This window comes from Neltuma alba, unplaced genomic scaffold (assembly GCF_004799145.2).
Source record: "Neltuma alba isolate B1F8T4 unplaced genomic scaffold, ASM479914v2 tig00002420_pilon, whole genome shotgun sequence".
In the NCBI taxonomy this organism is placed as follows: Eukaryota; Viridiplantae; Streptophyta; class Magnoliopsida; order Fabales; family Fabaceae; genus Neltuma; species Neltuma alba.
The window spans coordinates 277565-291704 of record NW_021632854.1 but is presented as its reverse complement, the minus strand read 5'-3'; the positions used below and the strand labels follow the sequence as shown (position 1 = coordinate 291704).

Genomic DNA, 14140 nt, shown 5'->3' with positions numbered 1-14140 from the left:
AGGTGGCCACTTATCTTCACTAGCATCTTCGTTGTATTAACACGCTCAATTATAATGATTTATTACCACGCGCTCAATTATAATGATTTATTACCTCCGATTTTTAGTATAAAATCTCGTTTGATTTTTATTTTAGTTTTATATATAAGATTTTAATTTATTTTTTCTATCATATTTATGTATTTTTTTAAGGCAATCTTTTTAATAATAGTAGTTCTAATCAATATAATTAATTAGCAATGATATTTTAAAAAAGACAGTATATATTTGTTATAAATAACTAATTTAACTTATTTTTTTAATTTATTTAAATTAGTTAACTAATTATTATATTTAGGATCCGAAGTTGTATATTGAAATATTAACACGTTCAATTAACGGCCAGGATATTTTAATAACCCATGCGGCGTCGTTAAGTAGCACCATTCGTCGATGCAGAGTTTCAAGGGGCGAATCGCATGCACTGCTTATTTGAAGCAATGCGTGTGAATGTAGGCTGGGGATTTTCGCCAACCATTTCCCCTAGTCCCTATGCGAGCAGCCCCTTGCCATGCGCGTGCTCTTCAAAGTTCGAAGCTGCTTCGTCTGCAAAATCTCGTCGGCTTTGTATTCCTCTCATTCCCCCTACCTCCCTCACCAACTCACTACCCTCTCCACCAAAATCCCAACTTTCCAATCTCTACTTCAATTTCACGCAATTACTGTCACTACAGGCAACTCCAACAATGTCTTCGTTGCATCCAAGCTCATATCTCTCTACGATTCCTTCAACCACCCCACTTCCTCCACCATGGTATTTCATTCACTTGATGATTCCAAGGACGTCTTTGCTTGGAACTCCATTGTCAAATGCCATTTCTCCCATGGCAATTTTTCTCAAGCTCTTAGCTTCTACTCCCAAATGCGAGAATCCGCTGTCTTGCCTAATGGCTTCACTATCCCCATGGTTGTTTCTGCGTGTGCAGAGCTGATGTTGCTAGACTATGCAAAAAACGTTCATGGCTTGGCTGCCAAGCTTGGGCTTTTGGCTGATGGGTCTGCAGTGGGTTCATCTTTTGTGTCCTTGTATTCCAGATGTGGCCAACTGGATGATGCATCTCACATGTTTGAGGAAATTCCTGTTAAAGATGTGGTTGCTTGGACTGCGCTTGCTATAGGGTATGTGCAAAATGAAGAGAGTGAGAAGGGATTGAATTGTCTTTGTGAGATGCATAGGATTGGTGAAGTTGATGTGAAGCCCAACTTTAGAACATTGGAGGGTGGATTTCAAGCTTGTGGGAATCTTGGTGCTCTTTCAGAAGGCAGATGTTTACACGGGTTAGCATTAAAAAGTGGAGTTGGATGTTCACAAGTCGTACAATCTTCAATTTTGTCCATGTATTGCAAATGTGGGATTCCCCAAGAAGCTTACCAATCCTTTTGTCAATTAATTAACAAAGATCTACTATCATGGACATCAGTCATTGGTAATTTTGCAAGGTTTGGGTTGATGACCAAATGTATAAGGTTTTTTTATGAAATGCAAGAAAAACAAATATATCCGGATGGAATTGTCATATGCTGCATCCTTTTAGGTTTCAGTAATTCCATGAATATATCCGAAGCAAAAGCATTTCATGGGTTAATCGTAAGGAGATATTATGTATTTGATGAGATAGTCCACAATACGTTATTGTCTATGTACTGCAAGTTTGGAATGTTAAGTTTAGCTGAGAGGCTTTTCCACGGGGATAAAAAGAGCCTAGAGTGCTGGAACTCAATGGTTATTGGCTATGGTAGAATAGGTAGGAGTGTGAAATGTATTGAAACCTTGAGGGAGATGCAACATTTAGGTATTCATTCTGAATCAAAAAGCTTAGTTTCTGCAATTGCTTCTTGTACTCAGCTAGGAGCAACCAAAATAGGAAGGTCAATCCATTGCAATGTGATAAAGAATTTTATGGATGTCAATGTCTCAGTGGCCAATTCACTAATAGACATGTATGGAAAATGTGGGAAGATGGCTTTTGCTCGGAGAATATTTGATAGGATGGAGAGGGATGTTGTCTCGTGGAATGCCCTGCTATCGTCTCTTGTTCCAGCTGGGCATCACCAAGAGGCTATAGACCTATTTAATAAAATGGTTGTAGAAGAACAAAAGCCAAATACAGCCACCCTAGTTGTTATTCTTTCAGCTTGTTCTCACCTCGCGTCTCTGGAGGAAGGAGTAAGAGTTCACCATTATCTAAATGAAAGAGGTTTTGAACTCAATGTACCACTTGGCACAGCTTTGGTTGATATGTACGCTAAGTGTGGGCAACTAGAAAGGTCAAAACAAATGTTTGACTCAATGGAAGAGAAGGATGTAGTTTGTTGGAATGCGATGATTTCAGGTTATGGAATGAATGGATATGCAGAATCTGCTGTGGATTTATTTCAAAGAATGGAAAAAGCAAATGTTAAACCAAATGAAATTACCTTCCTTGCTCTTCTCACAGCATGCGCCCATGCAGGACTTGTTGAAGAAGGAAAGCACCTGTTTGCTAGAATGCGGAGTTACTCTATGAAACCCAATTTGAAGCACTACACTTGTATGGTAGATCTTCTAGGGAGGTCAGGTAATCTGCAAGAAGCAGAAGCTCTAGTCCTATCCATGCCCATCTCTCCAGATGGCGGTGTTTGGGGTGCTATATTAAGTGCTTGCAAAACTCATAATCAAATTGAGATGGGAATAAGGATTGCCCAGTACGCTGTTGACTCAGATCCAGTAAATGATGGATACTATGTGACGCTAGCCAATATGTATAGCTCCATTGGGAAGTGGGAAGAAGCAGAAAATGTCAGAAGGATGATGATAGAGAGATGCTCAATAGGAAAGAAAGCTGGTTGGAGCATGCTCTAAGCTATGAGGCATCTCTAGAAGTTTCGGATGTGAAGGCTAAACTGTGGACATGTCAAAGGACAGTTAGCTTAGAAACTTGGCATCGATCTTGAACCCAGTGGCATTTAAACCAAGTTTTAATAGATTATCCATGATTTATTTTGGCCCTATCTGGAACGCTTGCAGAGCCTACTGTTGGGTTAAGCAGCTGATAGGTGATTCCCGTCTACTTTTGTGAAAATTTTACTTTGAATCATGATGGTTGAAAGTGTGACAATTATGTTCCCAAGAATCAGTGCTTTGTGATAAAGTTAGTGTTAGTGATGCTCGAGTCAAAATGACTATATCTTTGAGAAGTTTTGATTGAAACATGACAAATAGTGATTACAGAAACTAGATTGAGAGAAATAGTGGAGGTTATAGTTCGTAAACCTTAGCCTCCAAATCTCTTATACTAGGAGATGGTGAAATAGTTATGGTGCAAAAAAAAATCTCTAAATAGCCCTCTTAAGTCCCTCTTGTTCCTTCCAATTCTTACCCAATCTCACTTTCCTTGTTTCTATTTTCAGAAATTCCTATTGGAGGAGGCTTGTTGATGGCTTTGAGGACCCCTTAATCCTGAGGTAATCAATCAAAGTTCTAGGATAAGCAAATGGCTAACATCAGTGATGCCCTTGGAATTTGATGAATCAAATATTTCGGTTCGATTTTGAAGTTTGATAGCTGCCTTGAATGTTCAGTGCCGATATATATGATACTCAGTTGGAGTTCTATCAGTGAGTCTGTCCAGCTAACTTCTAAATATAACAGGAATTATTAGTCGTAACTCTGTGCAAGTGAAGTTCTACAGTGAGTCTGACCAGATAGCTTCTAAACATAACAGGGATTCTTGGCCATAACTGTTGCAGCAAGTTTGTAGTAGCAGTAATTTTTTAAGCTTATTTGTCATTTTGAAATAATGCTGGTAGATAATGTATATGTTCTTGTTTTATTGGCCTAATTTCATGAACGAGGGGGGATGATTCGGTCATGATGCCTTTAAATTGGATCGTCATATTTCATTCTGGCCTCTGCTCTTGGCAATGCATTCATATTTTACTGTTTATTGCCGTAAATGGCTGCAGAAATGTTTTAGCAGATTGCACGAGGGGTAATAGATATTTTAATATTCTTGTAGATTTATGCAGAAATGGATACTGAAACTTTCGAGTTGTTTTACAGACAAATCCTGAGTAAAATTTTACAGTACAAGTGGGACAAGACACATTCATACATCAACTTTTGCGTGCAGACACATGAGATGAAGCCAATGAGTGCAGATACACTAATTGTTTATTTGAGAGGCACAAAATGTTAATTCAAAAGCCTTTCGATAGTCAATGGAGGAAATGAAGGCAAACCAAGAGTTTGCCTGCAATGGGATATGGTCTTCAAGAGTTGGTTCACTTTGCTGCAACAACAAAGAATATTGAGTTACCAAAGCGTCCAATGCAAAACAAATATTACCAAGTATAAATCCGAAGTTGTACCTAAATATTTCATTCAAAGTTGAGATGAATACCTCAACATCGACGAGGTGTTCTCAGACCACATTTACCAGGCAAGGCCAATGCATTTCTGGGGTTGATTCCAGCTGCAGGTAATAGAGACTTATAACGACATAGACAAGGCAGATTGGCTCGCCTAATGACCGCACAACATCTCCTCGAGGGGGGTGGCGGGTGCCTCCCAGTACTTGCTGCACGGCACAAGTTCAGCCTGGATGTTTCCACGTTACATATCACAACAGCTTGGGCACCACTCAACAAGGCAATGAGCAGTGCTACCACCAGCCACTGCCCCAAAGCTTTGCCACTAGTCTGAGCCATACTTGACCAGGTAGAACTCAGAAGCAGTGAATTAGCTAGGTCTAGTTGATAATGCTCTCATGTCTGAACGTTAATTTATAGAGAATTCGTATTGATATGTTGGAAATATTTTGCATTAGTTTAGTTTAGCGTCAAAAGTTCTCCTTGTTTTAGGCTTGTCATGTGAGGCCAGTCTGTAAGAGAGGTTCACGAGATGGGTTTGCATGAAAATAAAAAGGAGGGATCATAATCATAAGCAAGCAAACAAACAAGCTTAAACTAGCCCATCACTTGCTAACAAACAAAAATTGGTTATTTTGTTTGAGAGTCAGCAGGCAAAACTTATTATTCTTTATGTCTTCCTGCAGTAGATTGCTCGTTAGGTTTTTCATGGTCAGAGATTGCTTGCTGGATACTGGCCCGTGAAACCATAGTATTGACTTAGAAAAAGGAATCTCGTTTTGTTTTGAATAGAAGCCAGCATATAAATAGTGCAGAGCTAATTAGCATGATTGGACATGAAAATGAAAATGAGCATGAATTTTGATGGAATGAAATCTTATGATCTTTAATTATATTTGACTAGAGATGAAAAAAAATTTAAAAAAAAATAATTATAGTTTTTCCCATGAAAAGAGAAAATAGGTCTTCTTAACAACTAAACAAGCTTGATGAAGAAATCAGCTTTCCCTTTGTTTATATTCAACGCAAAGGGTGTTTGGATTAGTGAAAATATACTTTTTAAAAATATTTTTTTCTTAAATCGAGACAAAATATCATATATATTTATTTTATACATAATAAAAACATTTTTAAATTTATGGTTTTGTTTCTACTCAAATATTCCTGTGACCATTGATTTTCCTTAGAGGAAAACAACTATAATTTCAATTTGTCGGCATGCTGACTTATTTAGATTATACGATATATGGTGTTGAACATGTCTTTGAAGTATGCTTGAACGTACTGGGGTCTGAGTGGCCAAAATTTTCTATACAAATTTAAAAAGTGCAAACACTATAAATTATTTTAGACCATTTATTTTTAAGGAAAACTAATTTGGAGGTCCTTATAGTTTTTATTAATTTTGAATCAGGTGCCTAAGCTTTTTTTATTTATTTAATTGAATTCTTTAACTTTCTATCATTAGATCCGTTAATCCCGTTGAATTAAAACAAACACTGTTAAAATCTCTATTAGTAAGCAAAGCTGAACATCTGAAACACTGTGCCCATCCTTCTCTTCTGCCATAAGTCCATAACCCAAGCTGAGAGACCAAGCATACGGAGCGTTTCGTGAAGAGTTGAAATTGAACTCATGTCGTTCATTAAAAAAAGAAGACAAACCTTTCATAACAGCATGATTTTATTTTCTTTGCCTTTTTAAGATACTACCTCCGGTTCTTAATATAAGATCCTATTTTATTTTTATTTTGATCCTAAATATAAGATCCTAATCCACTTTGTCTTTCATATTTATATATTTTTTCAAAGTAGTCCTTTTAATAATAAGAGTTTTAGTTAATATATTTAATTAGCAAAGATATTTTTAGAAAAACAATACTTATTTAGGAAAAATAATTAAACCAATTAAATTCTTTAATCTTCTCAAATTAATCAACTGGTTCTTATAATTAGGACAAAAACAATAGTTTGAAGTGAAAAATGACGTGAGGGATCGGATTCACAGGGTAATGTCTTTTCCTGCTAAGCCAAAGAGTAATACTTCTTAGTGGAAAGCATTTTTCTCTCTCTATAGAATGAATCCCCAATCTGTTACTAAAAAAGCATGAAACTCCAGTCATTCATCCTCCATTTCCAAGCTTCACTTTAACAGGGAAATCTCTATCCACTGTGCTTGCTCCATTTGTGGCGATCCAAGGCGACACGATAAAACCCCATTTTTTAACATAAAAAATATATATTATACGAAGAGATGGAGGGGGGAGCTTGGTTTCAAAGCTTGGGATGTGATGGAGGAGATGGACGGATATGATTTTTCAAATCGAGAAGATGTTTCAAAGCTGTGCTTACTAACGGAAATTTTAACTGCGTTTGATTTATTTGACGACAAAGACTAACAGATTTAACAGTATAAAATTAAAGGACTCAATAAAAAGAGAAAGAGTTTAAAAACCTTATTCAAAATTGATAAAAATTATAAGACCCTCTAAATTAGTTTTTCCTATTTTTAATTACAGATTGGGTTTTACGATCTATAAAGTATTAAAAAAACACAGATAGTGAAAGAAACTGGGCTCTATATTCATTTTAATGACGAGTGTTTCGCACTCATTATAAATTTAAATGGAGAAAATCCCTTATAAAGCTAATTAAATAACTTAAATTTTAATTTGGGTCAATAAACTTATAAAATTTTTAACCTAGTCAGATAATCTGAAGAAGGATTTTATTAGTTCAGGCTACTTTATATGAGATTTTCTCAATTTAAATTGTTAACGAAGCCCAGTTTTTTAGTGCAAAATAAAACTATTTTTCCAGTAACTATTCTTTATAAGGATTATTGTTGAAAATTCAGCCTACATTTTTTTCTCAATTGAATATTCAAAAACTTTTAACTTAAATTTTATTTTATTTTTTATGAAGTCATCCTCAATAAAAAAAAATTTGATATTTTTAAAATCCCTAAAATTTACTGTTCTGTTCTCAGATGTGATTATCGAGCTTGTAACGTGAGATCCTCGGGCTTCATTTTCTTCCTCAGAAATTAGCAACACGAAAATCGAAGTCGAAGTTTGAAGTTCTCCTCCACAGGTGCATTGCCATTTATAATTTCTGATATAAACTTAAGCGAATAGGTCTGTTAATTATGGATAGTCCGGCCGGTTTTTCATTCGCTTAGCGTTGCCGTTGACAAAACAGAGCTGCCCCAGTCAGAAGCTGCTGGTGAAGTCCCATGGAAGAAGAAGATCGGAGTCAGAAAGAAACAGGAAATGAGCCGCGGGAAGTAGATAGAGCACAACCACAACAGCTGCAACTGCGACGACCACGGCTCCATCCTGGAGTGGAAGAGAAACTTGTCTTGCAATTCATGGATTCTATGCATAATTACCTTTCCCTCTTTGATGCGTTGTCTTCGACACTTCGTCAGGTAGAAACATCGATTCTTACCTAATCACAGCCATCTTACAGCTGCTTCTGCCTTAATTGTGACCTTTAAATGTTTGGGTGTTCTTTGAATTAGTAAATTGTTCATTATTTTAAGACGACGGGAGAATGAAGATGTTTCTATTCATTAGGTTGCTTCTGTTGAAGAGGAAAAAAATTTTAGGCTGTGTTTGGATAAATCCCTTCCATAGAGGAATCGACATCTGGGTTCATAGCAAATACTCAATAGTCAGTGCAGTGTAATTTAAACTAATGTTTCTCGTATGATTTGGAAACCATTAGTCCCGGAGTGCATCGATTTATTCATGCAACTGGTCACAGACTATTGCATTTCACAAATAATATGAAAAACCTGTACAAATATCTTTCATCGAGTTCATTCTTCAAAGAAAGTTGCAATATTTAATTTCAAATAAGCGTGAAAGTTCTTGAGCTGATTAAGCTCATTCTCATTTGGCTCAAAGTTGTGTGACAATTTCTGCAAATTTGATACCAATATAATTGTGTAGAAAGATTATGATAAACATTCTCTTCCTCCTCCTCTTTCTCCCTCACTTGTTACCTATTAATTGGTTTTATAATATACAATGAATTGAATCATCTGTAAGTTTTTATCCTTTCTGATGAGAAGGAACAGAAATATTAATAGGATTTGGCAATCATAACTTAATGATGGAATCTCGGTGGTTTAATTCTGGTTGTCTTATCGTATAGATTATTTATTCGCCCTCCCTAGAAAAGCTATAAAAGCTCAATTTACACTTGAGTTGCCAGCTAAGAAATTTTATATTGTCCATTTTTTTCAGTTGATGTGGCATGTTTTCTGTTCTAAAAATATAACAGGGATGGCTGGATTTAGCAAGTGCTCGACACTCTATGGGTGGCTTACGCATCAATAGTTCTTTATTGAACATGAAACTCCATTCAGCTGCTACAACAGTGAAGATAACCCAATATGATGGTAAAGACTGTTCTATTTTTAAAGGACACGCATGCCTGTAACTGCTGAATCGTACTACTTCCCTTATACCAACTCTCTAACAGCCAATCCCTAAAATAATCTCTGTGATTTCTTCACTGTGGCAAAGCTTTCATTTTGCTCTATGCTTTCCCTGCATTGAAATTGAGGAAGCATTTGTTTCAGATGTTGCGGTTGATTCCGTTGCAGTACAACCATGCTTCACTTTGCGCAAATGGGTATCATCTGAACATGGAAATAGTCAATTAGAAGATAACAATGTGCATCTCCATGAGAGTGATGGTATTCTGCAATCATCTGGTATGGAGACTTTCTCGCTTTGCATTGATTGAATGGCATACTTTTCTCTGTGGACCCTGAATAATGTAAGGGGGAGGATTTGTGCAGTGACCCTAAAGCAAATGCCCCCCGCCCAAAAAAAAAAAAAACGAAAGGAAGGAAGGAAGAGCGCATAACTTTAGCTTTATGTTTGAAATGAAGCAGACACATCAGAGTAAAGTTCAATTGAATTTACAAGATGATTCCGCTGCAATATGTTATTAGAACTTAAGAACCGTGCAAGCTGTTTCTCATCTCGTCGTATATTTATTCAGCTGAAGAAAATGCTGAGGTGACTGTTTCAAAGAACTTGTCTGAATTTGCAGACAATGATCAAGTAGGTATTCTGCAACTGTTACTGCTTCCTGAACTCCTGTGTTATATATTTTCTTTTTCTGTAATTAGCACATCCATTAGAAGTACCTCATGCTGGCTTGCTGGTATAACTGCTATTTTGTGTTTACTTGGTTAATAAATAATACTATTAAATACTTCAACATTTATCTTCACGTAACCCTGAATTGCCTGTTCGTAATTCCTTGGATCTTATTCGTGCCTTTTCAGTTTTGTAAGGAGCGATCCAAATCACTGTCAATGTTTGGAATTTTGATTTCCCCAAAGCTTCGAGCCGCCCGGTTGTCATTTGAGAGAGGTGAATATCAGAATATAAGATCTTACTTCCCACCACTCTATCGGCATATTTGCTTTTAATTTTCTATAGCCAGGAAATCTGATTTATTCTGCCTACGAAAATTCTTTGCAGCACTAGAGACGCTTGTAGCAATAGCAAACATGCAGTCCTCTGTGCTATATTCTTTTCATCAACTTCATCAAGAGGCGGAAGATAATAAAAGATGAAAAAGTAGGAATTTTTCAGGTATACGTTGCTGCTGCTGCTGTGTTGTTTGTTTTTTTTTTTTAATTTGTGCCAACCAGATATACTAAATCTTGACTACCTGTATTTTTTTCCCCCTATTTCACGTTTATCTTCTCTAGATACATCTATCTTTATCAATTTTATAGCTAGATCCTAGTTTTTATTTGGTTGTTTAGCTGGTGGATCTATGTCATGTATCATATGTTGTGAAGATTCATGCAAAATAGATACAGAATACCACAGTATTGGACATGCTGGGATACAAAGAAACGACGTGACATTGGTAGTAACTTGTACAAGGAGTGACTGAATATAGTGATTAATTTTTACTCCAGGTTGCCGATATGGTCTGAGTGATTTAATTTGTCTCCGTGAGATTCTTCATCAGCTTTAAACGGTTGGCCTCGAAATGACACCAATCCTTCCAAATAGCAAGTGCCATTTGCGGGTCATTTTTCTGGACCTTAATTCCACAATGTAATGAAGAGATAGGAACTTTCCTTATTATATTTTGTTGCATTTTTCTCAAATGTCTTTGCTACATTACAAATTGCAAAAGTTGGGAGATGTTCTCATCAATTGGTTCCGTCTTGTTGTGACCCCAAGTGATTGATTATTTTTCGCCAAATAGAGACACAAGCAAATTTTATTAGGGTATGTTTGGCTCAATGAGAGGAAGGGGAGGGGAGGGATTTTAATGGAGGAAGGGGAGGGGAGGGGAGTGGAAGGATTTTAATATCACCTTGTTTGGATTTATAAAAAAAGAGGGGAGGGGAGGGAAAAATATTTTAATATGGACAATTTTGCTCTTATTTTATTTAAAGCGTGGGCATAATAGTCACAACATGACAAAATATAAACATAATGGTCACAACATGACAAAATATGAACATAATGGTCATAATATGACAAAATATTGCCTTTTCCCTCCAAATCCTCCCAATTTTGGAGGGGAGGTTGAAGAGGGGAGGGGAGGGGAAATTTTAAAAAATTTTCCCTCCCCTCCTAAAATTTGTGTGTTGCCAAACAAGAGAAAATGATTAAAATCCCTCCCCTCCCCTCCCCTCCCTTCCAAATCCCTCATACCAAACACACCCTTAGTGTGGACTCCATTAAAAGGCTAAAAAAATTTTTAAAACAAAAGGTATTAAATAATATTTAAAGCGTAAGCCCACATTATCGGTCCAACCGGGAAAAAAGAATTCTGATATATTATATCAAAATATGCTTTCTGAATAAACCAAATTCGAGTAGAACTGCCAAGTTTTGTTTTCTTGATAAGATTTTGGAGCACTTTTACTGGTACCCCCTCTCATGAGCCCATGCTAAAGTTTCAATCAATTCCTGCCAATATCCGCGCCGGGAGATTAAGAACATAAATCCAGTAGCCCAAACAAAGATTTCGTGCGATTCTTTCTAGTATGAAATGAGTCAATCATCCACTTTGGTAACTTATTGGACAAAAATGGTGATATTGTTCCTCTATGATCAAATCCTTTTTTTTTTAAATTAAATTCAAACAACCAATTTAAAAAAATTGGTTAACATTAGTTAAAATAATTAAAAGTGATAAATATGAAAAAAATGTATTTTTTTCCAAATATGTCCATATTTTAAGATGGTAAATAAGGGAGAGAAATAGTAAGGAAAAAAATGAAAAAGAAAGATAATAGATATAAAAATATATTAATATTTAGAAAAGTTTAAAGAGAGAATTACAATGAAATCCCAAGTAAAAAAAAATTGAAAAACAAGTACCACAAGTTATTATTTTCACTATAAGACTTATTATTATATACTGTTAAGATTGTTATTGAGACTTTTTAATAATTATTTTTTTATGAGACTTGATCGTAATTCTCTCAAATTTAAACTGTATCTTATAAAAAGAATTGTACGAATTTAAAAATTAAATGTTATAAAAGGCCAAATCAATCCTCCCCATTAGATATTCTCACCAAACAACCACGTCCAATAAGCTTACCAGCAGAGGTCAAAGAAAAAGAAAGCAGAGAGAGTATGGACGATGAAATCCAGAACTTCCTCAAGCTATGGATCAAAGCCATTTCATGCCTTTGTTGCTGCTACTTCGTCTCTTCAAGGATACCAAAAGGCTTCTTGAGGCTTCTCTCTCTTCTTCCCATCTTCTTCATCTTCCTCCTCCTTCCCTTAACCCTAACCCCCCATTCTCTTCTCCACATCGCTGGGCCCACCATCTTCTTCCTCGCTTGGCTCTGCCCTTTCAAACTCCTCCTTTTCTCCTTCGATGAAGGCCCTTTGTCACCCCTCCCTCCAAACATCCTCCATTTCATCCTCATTGCTTCTCTCCCAATCAAAATCGATCCTCAAGGTCTCAAAAAAAACCCAGAAAAACAGAGATTCAAACCGGTTCTCTTTATTAAAGTGCTTCTCCTCGCTGCGATCGTCTCCGCTTACGACTACAGAGATAATCTACACCCTCATTTGATCTTGTTCCTCTACTGCTGTCACATGTACCTCGGCTTGGAGCTCATGCTGAGTCTCTTTGCGGCTCCGGCTCGAGCCGTGTTCGGCTTCCAGATCGAGCCGCAGTTCAACGAGCCGTATCTCAGCACGTCGCTTCAGGACTTCTGGGGTCGTAGGTGGAATCTCATGGTCACCAGTATTCTACGGCCCACCGTATACGACCCTATACGACGTATCTCTACGCTCGCATTGGGCCTGCACTACGGGCCAATGCCAGCCGTGCTGGCCACTTTCATTGTGTCTGGTATGATGCACGAGTTGATGTATTATTACCTTACACGTGTGCCTCCCACGTGGGAAGTCACGTGGTTCTTTGTGTTGCATGGCGTGTGCACAGCGGCGGAGGTGGAGGTGAAGAAGGTGGCTGGTCGTCGTGGATGGAGGTTGCCCCGGGTTGTGTCGGGTCCGCTCACGGTGGCGTTTTTGGCTGTCACCGGTGAATGGTTGTTTTTTCCTCAGTTGAAGAGAAACAGTGTGGATGGGAAAATCATCGAGGAGTATTCAATGATGGTAGATTTCGTGAAGTCCAGGTTACGATGACATTGACATTTTTGGAAAATATTCTGATTATTATGGGAGGATGACAAAAAAGAAACTAGAAATTGTGTAATACCGAATGAAGAATTCATGTAGTTATTTTCAAATCAAATGAAATTAAAACGTATTAAAATGCAAGAAATAAATTTGATTTGAAATTTAATAATTTTCAAGGTTTTTTTAATGTCATGTTCCCTCTCATTATTCTTCCCACAAGTCTATGCATCTTTTTTGTATTTTTACACTAAAAACACTATTTTTTTTACATGCTTCTTTGTATCGAATACTAATGGGTTAGATTTAAGTATGGTTCGATTTTTGATAAAAGTATGTAGCTCTCATTCTTCATATTTGCGTTATTTGATGCCTACTGCTTTTTTTTTTTTAATAAAGAAATTTTAGAAAAAAGGTCGAGTTCATCCACAGTCTAAAATAAGACAACTAACTTATGATCCACTAGAACATATCCTTATAGGTATGGAAGCATGACAAGTAAGTCTTTTTTTTTTTTGTCCTCAATAAGTAGAATCTCTCAACTTTACTAAGCTGTAATATATCTTCCCTAACATCTCGACTATTTTAGGGATCGAATCCACTTCATTTGTGAGAGTATTCCTTGCCAACTACACCCAAAGATGAGGGGGTGATGCCTAATTCTAACAGATCGTATTTAAGCTTTTTTTTTTTTTTGACGTTGGTATTTAAGCATTGTTGAGACCTTATTGTAAAGGCATTTTTCACATACATCATGTTGCTAACAAACAAATTCAAGCACATTATGAAACTCTTGATGGGATTAGCTTTTATAAGAATATTTTTCACGTTCGTACATATTCAAATCCAAAATTTTACTAACAAACTGTTGGTTGATGTAACAAAAAATACAAATTCGAATTTCGAAAAATATACTTATTGTAAAGAACAAATATCCTTTTATGTTCTAAACTTTGAAAAAGAAAAATCATTAGTCAAATAAAAAACAAAATTGACACCCATGCTAATGGTTTTATAGCTTAGTAGATAACTAAAAAATTGTAGGTGAGTATTGTTAGTTCAATCGTACTTATGATCTATGCTTTCAATATCTAA

At 36.4% G+C, this 14140-nt stretch overlaps 4 protein-coding genes across 5 annotated transcripts; 3 read left to right on the top strand and 1 right to left on the bottom strand.

Moving 5' to 3' along the window:
* Positions 1 to 550: 550 nt before the first annotated feature.
* On the top strand, positions 551 to 4312 carry LOC114726560 (pentatricopeptide repeat-containing protein At4g39952, mitochondrial). Its single transcript, XM_028913167.1, has 3 exons — positions 551 to 3075; positions 3430 to 3483; positions 4082 to 4312. Exon 1 carries the CDS (start codon positions 551 to 553, stop codon positions 2879 to 2881), a length of 2331 nt encoding a protein of 776 aa, XP_028769000.1. The 3' UTR covers positions 2882 to 3075; positions 3430 to 3483; positions 4082 to 4312.
* A 110-nt stretch (positions 4313 to 4422) lies between these two features.
* Positions 4423 to 4728, bottom strand: LOC114725953 (putative lipid-transfer protein DIR1). Its single transcript, XM_028912514.1, has one exon. It carries the CDS (start codon positions 4726 to 4728, stop codon positions 4423 to 4425), a length of 306 nt encoding a protein of 101 aa, XP_028768347.1.
* Positions 4729 to 7383: 2655 nt separating this feature from the next.
* On the top strand, positions 7384 to 10588 carry LOC114726580 (coiled-coil domain-containing protein 115). Of its 2 annotated transcripts, XM_028913196.1 has the most exons (8): positions 7384 to 7481; positions 7590 to 7818; positions 8679 to 8796; positions 8980 to 9114; positions 9408 to 9469; positions 9697 to 9784; positions 9896 to 10009; positions 10345 to 10588. In XM_028913196.1, the coding sequence occupies exons 2-7, from the start codon at positions 7624 to 7626 to the stop codon at positions 9988 to 9990; spliced, it is 693 nt and encodes a 230-aa protein (XP_028769029.1). In that variant the 5' UTR covers positions 7384 to 7481; positions 7590 to 7623; the 3' UTR covers positions 9991 to 10009; positions 10345 to 10588. The 2 variants fall into 2 exon arrangements, with proteins under 2 accessions (XP_028769029.1, XP_028769020.1); XM_028913187.1 differs by lacking the exon at positions 7384 to 7481 and having other exon boundaries at positions 7493 to 7818.
* Positions 10589 to 12028: 1440 nt separating this feature from the next.
* On the top strand, positions 12029 to 13187 carry LOC114726571 (probable long-chain-alcohol O-fatty-acyltransferase 5). The gene has a single exon (XM_028913177.1). It carries the CDS (start codon positions 12029 to 12031, stop codon positions 13052 to 13054), a length of 1026 nt encoding a protein of 341 aa, XP_028769010.1. The 3' UTR covers positions 13055 to 13187.
* The last annotated feature ends 953 nt before the right edge of the window (positions 13188 to 14140 follow it).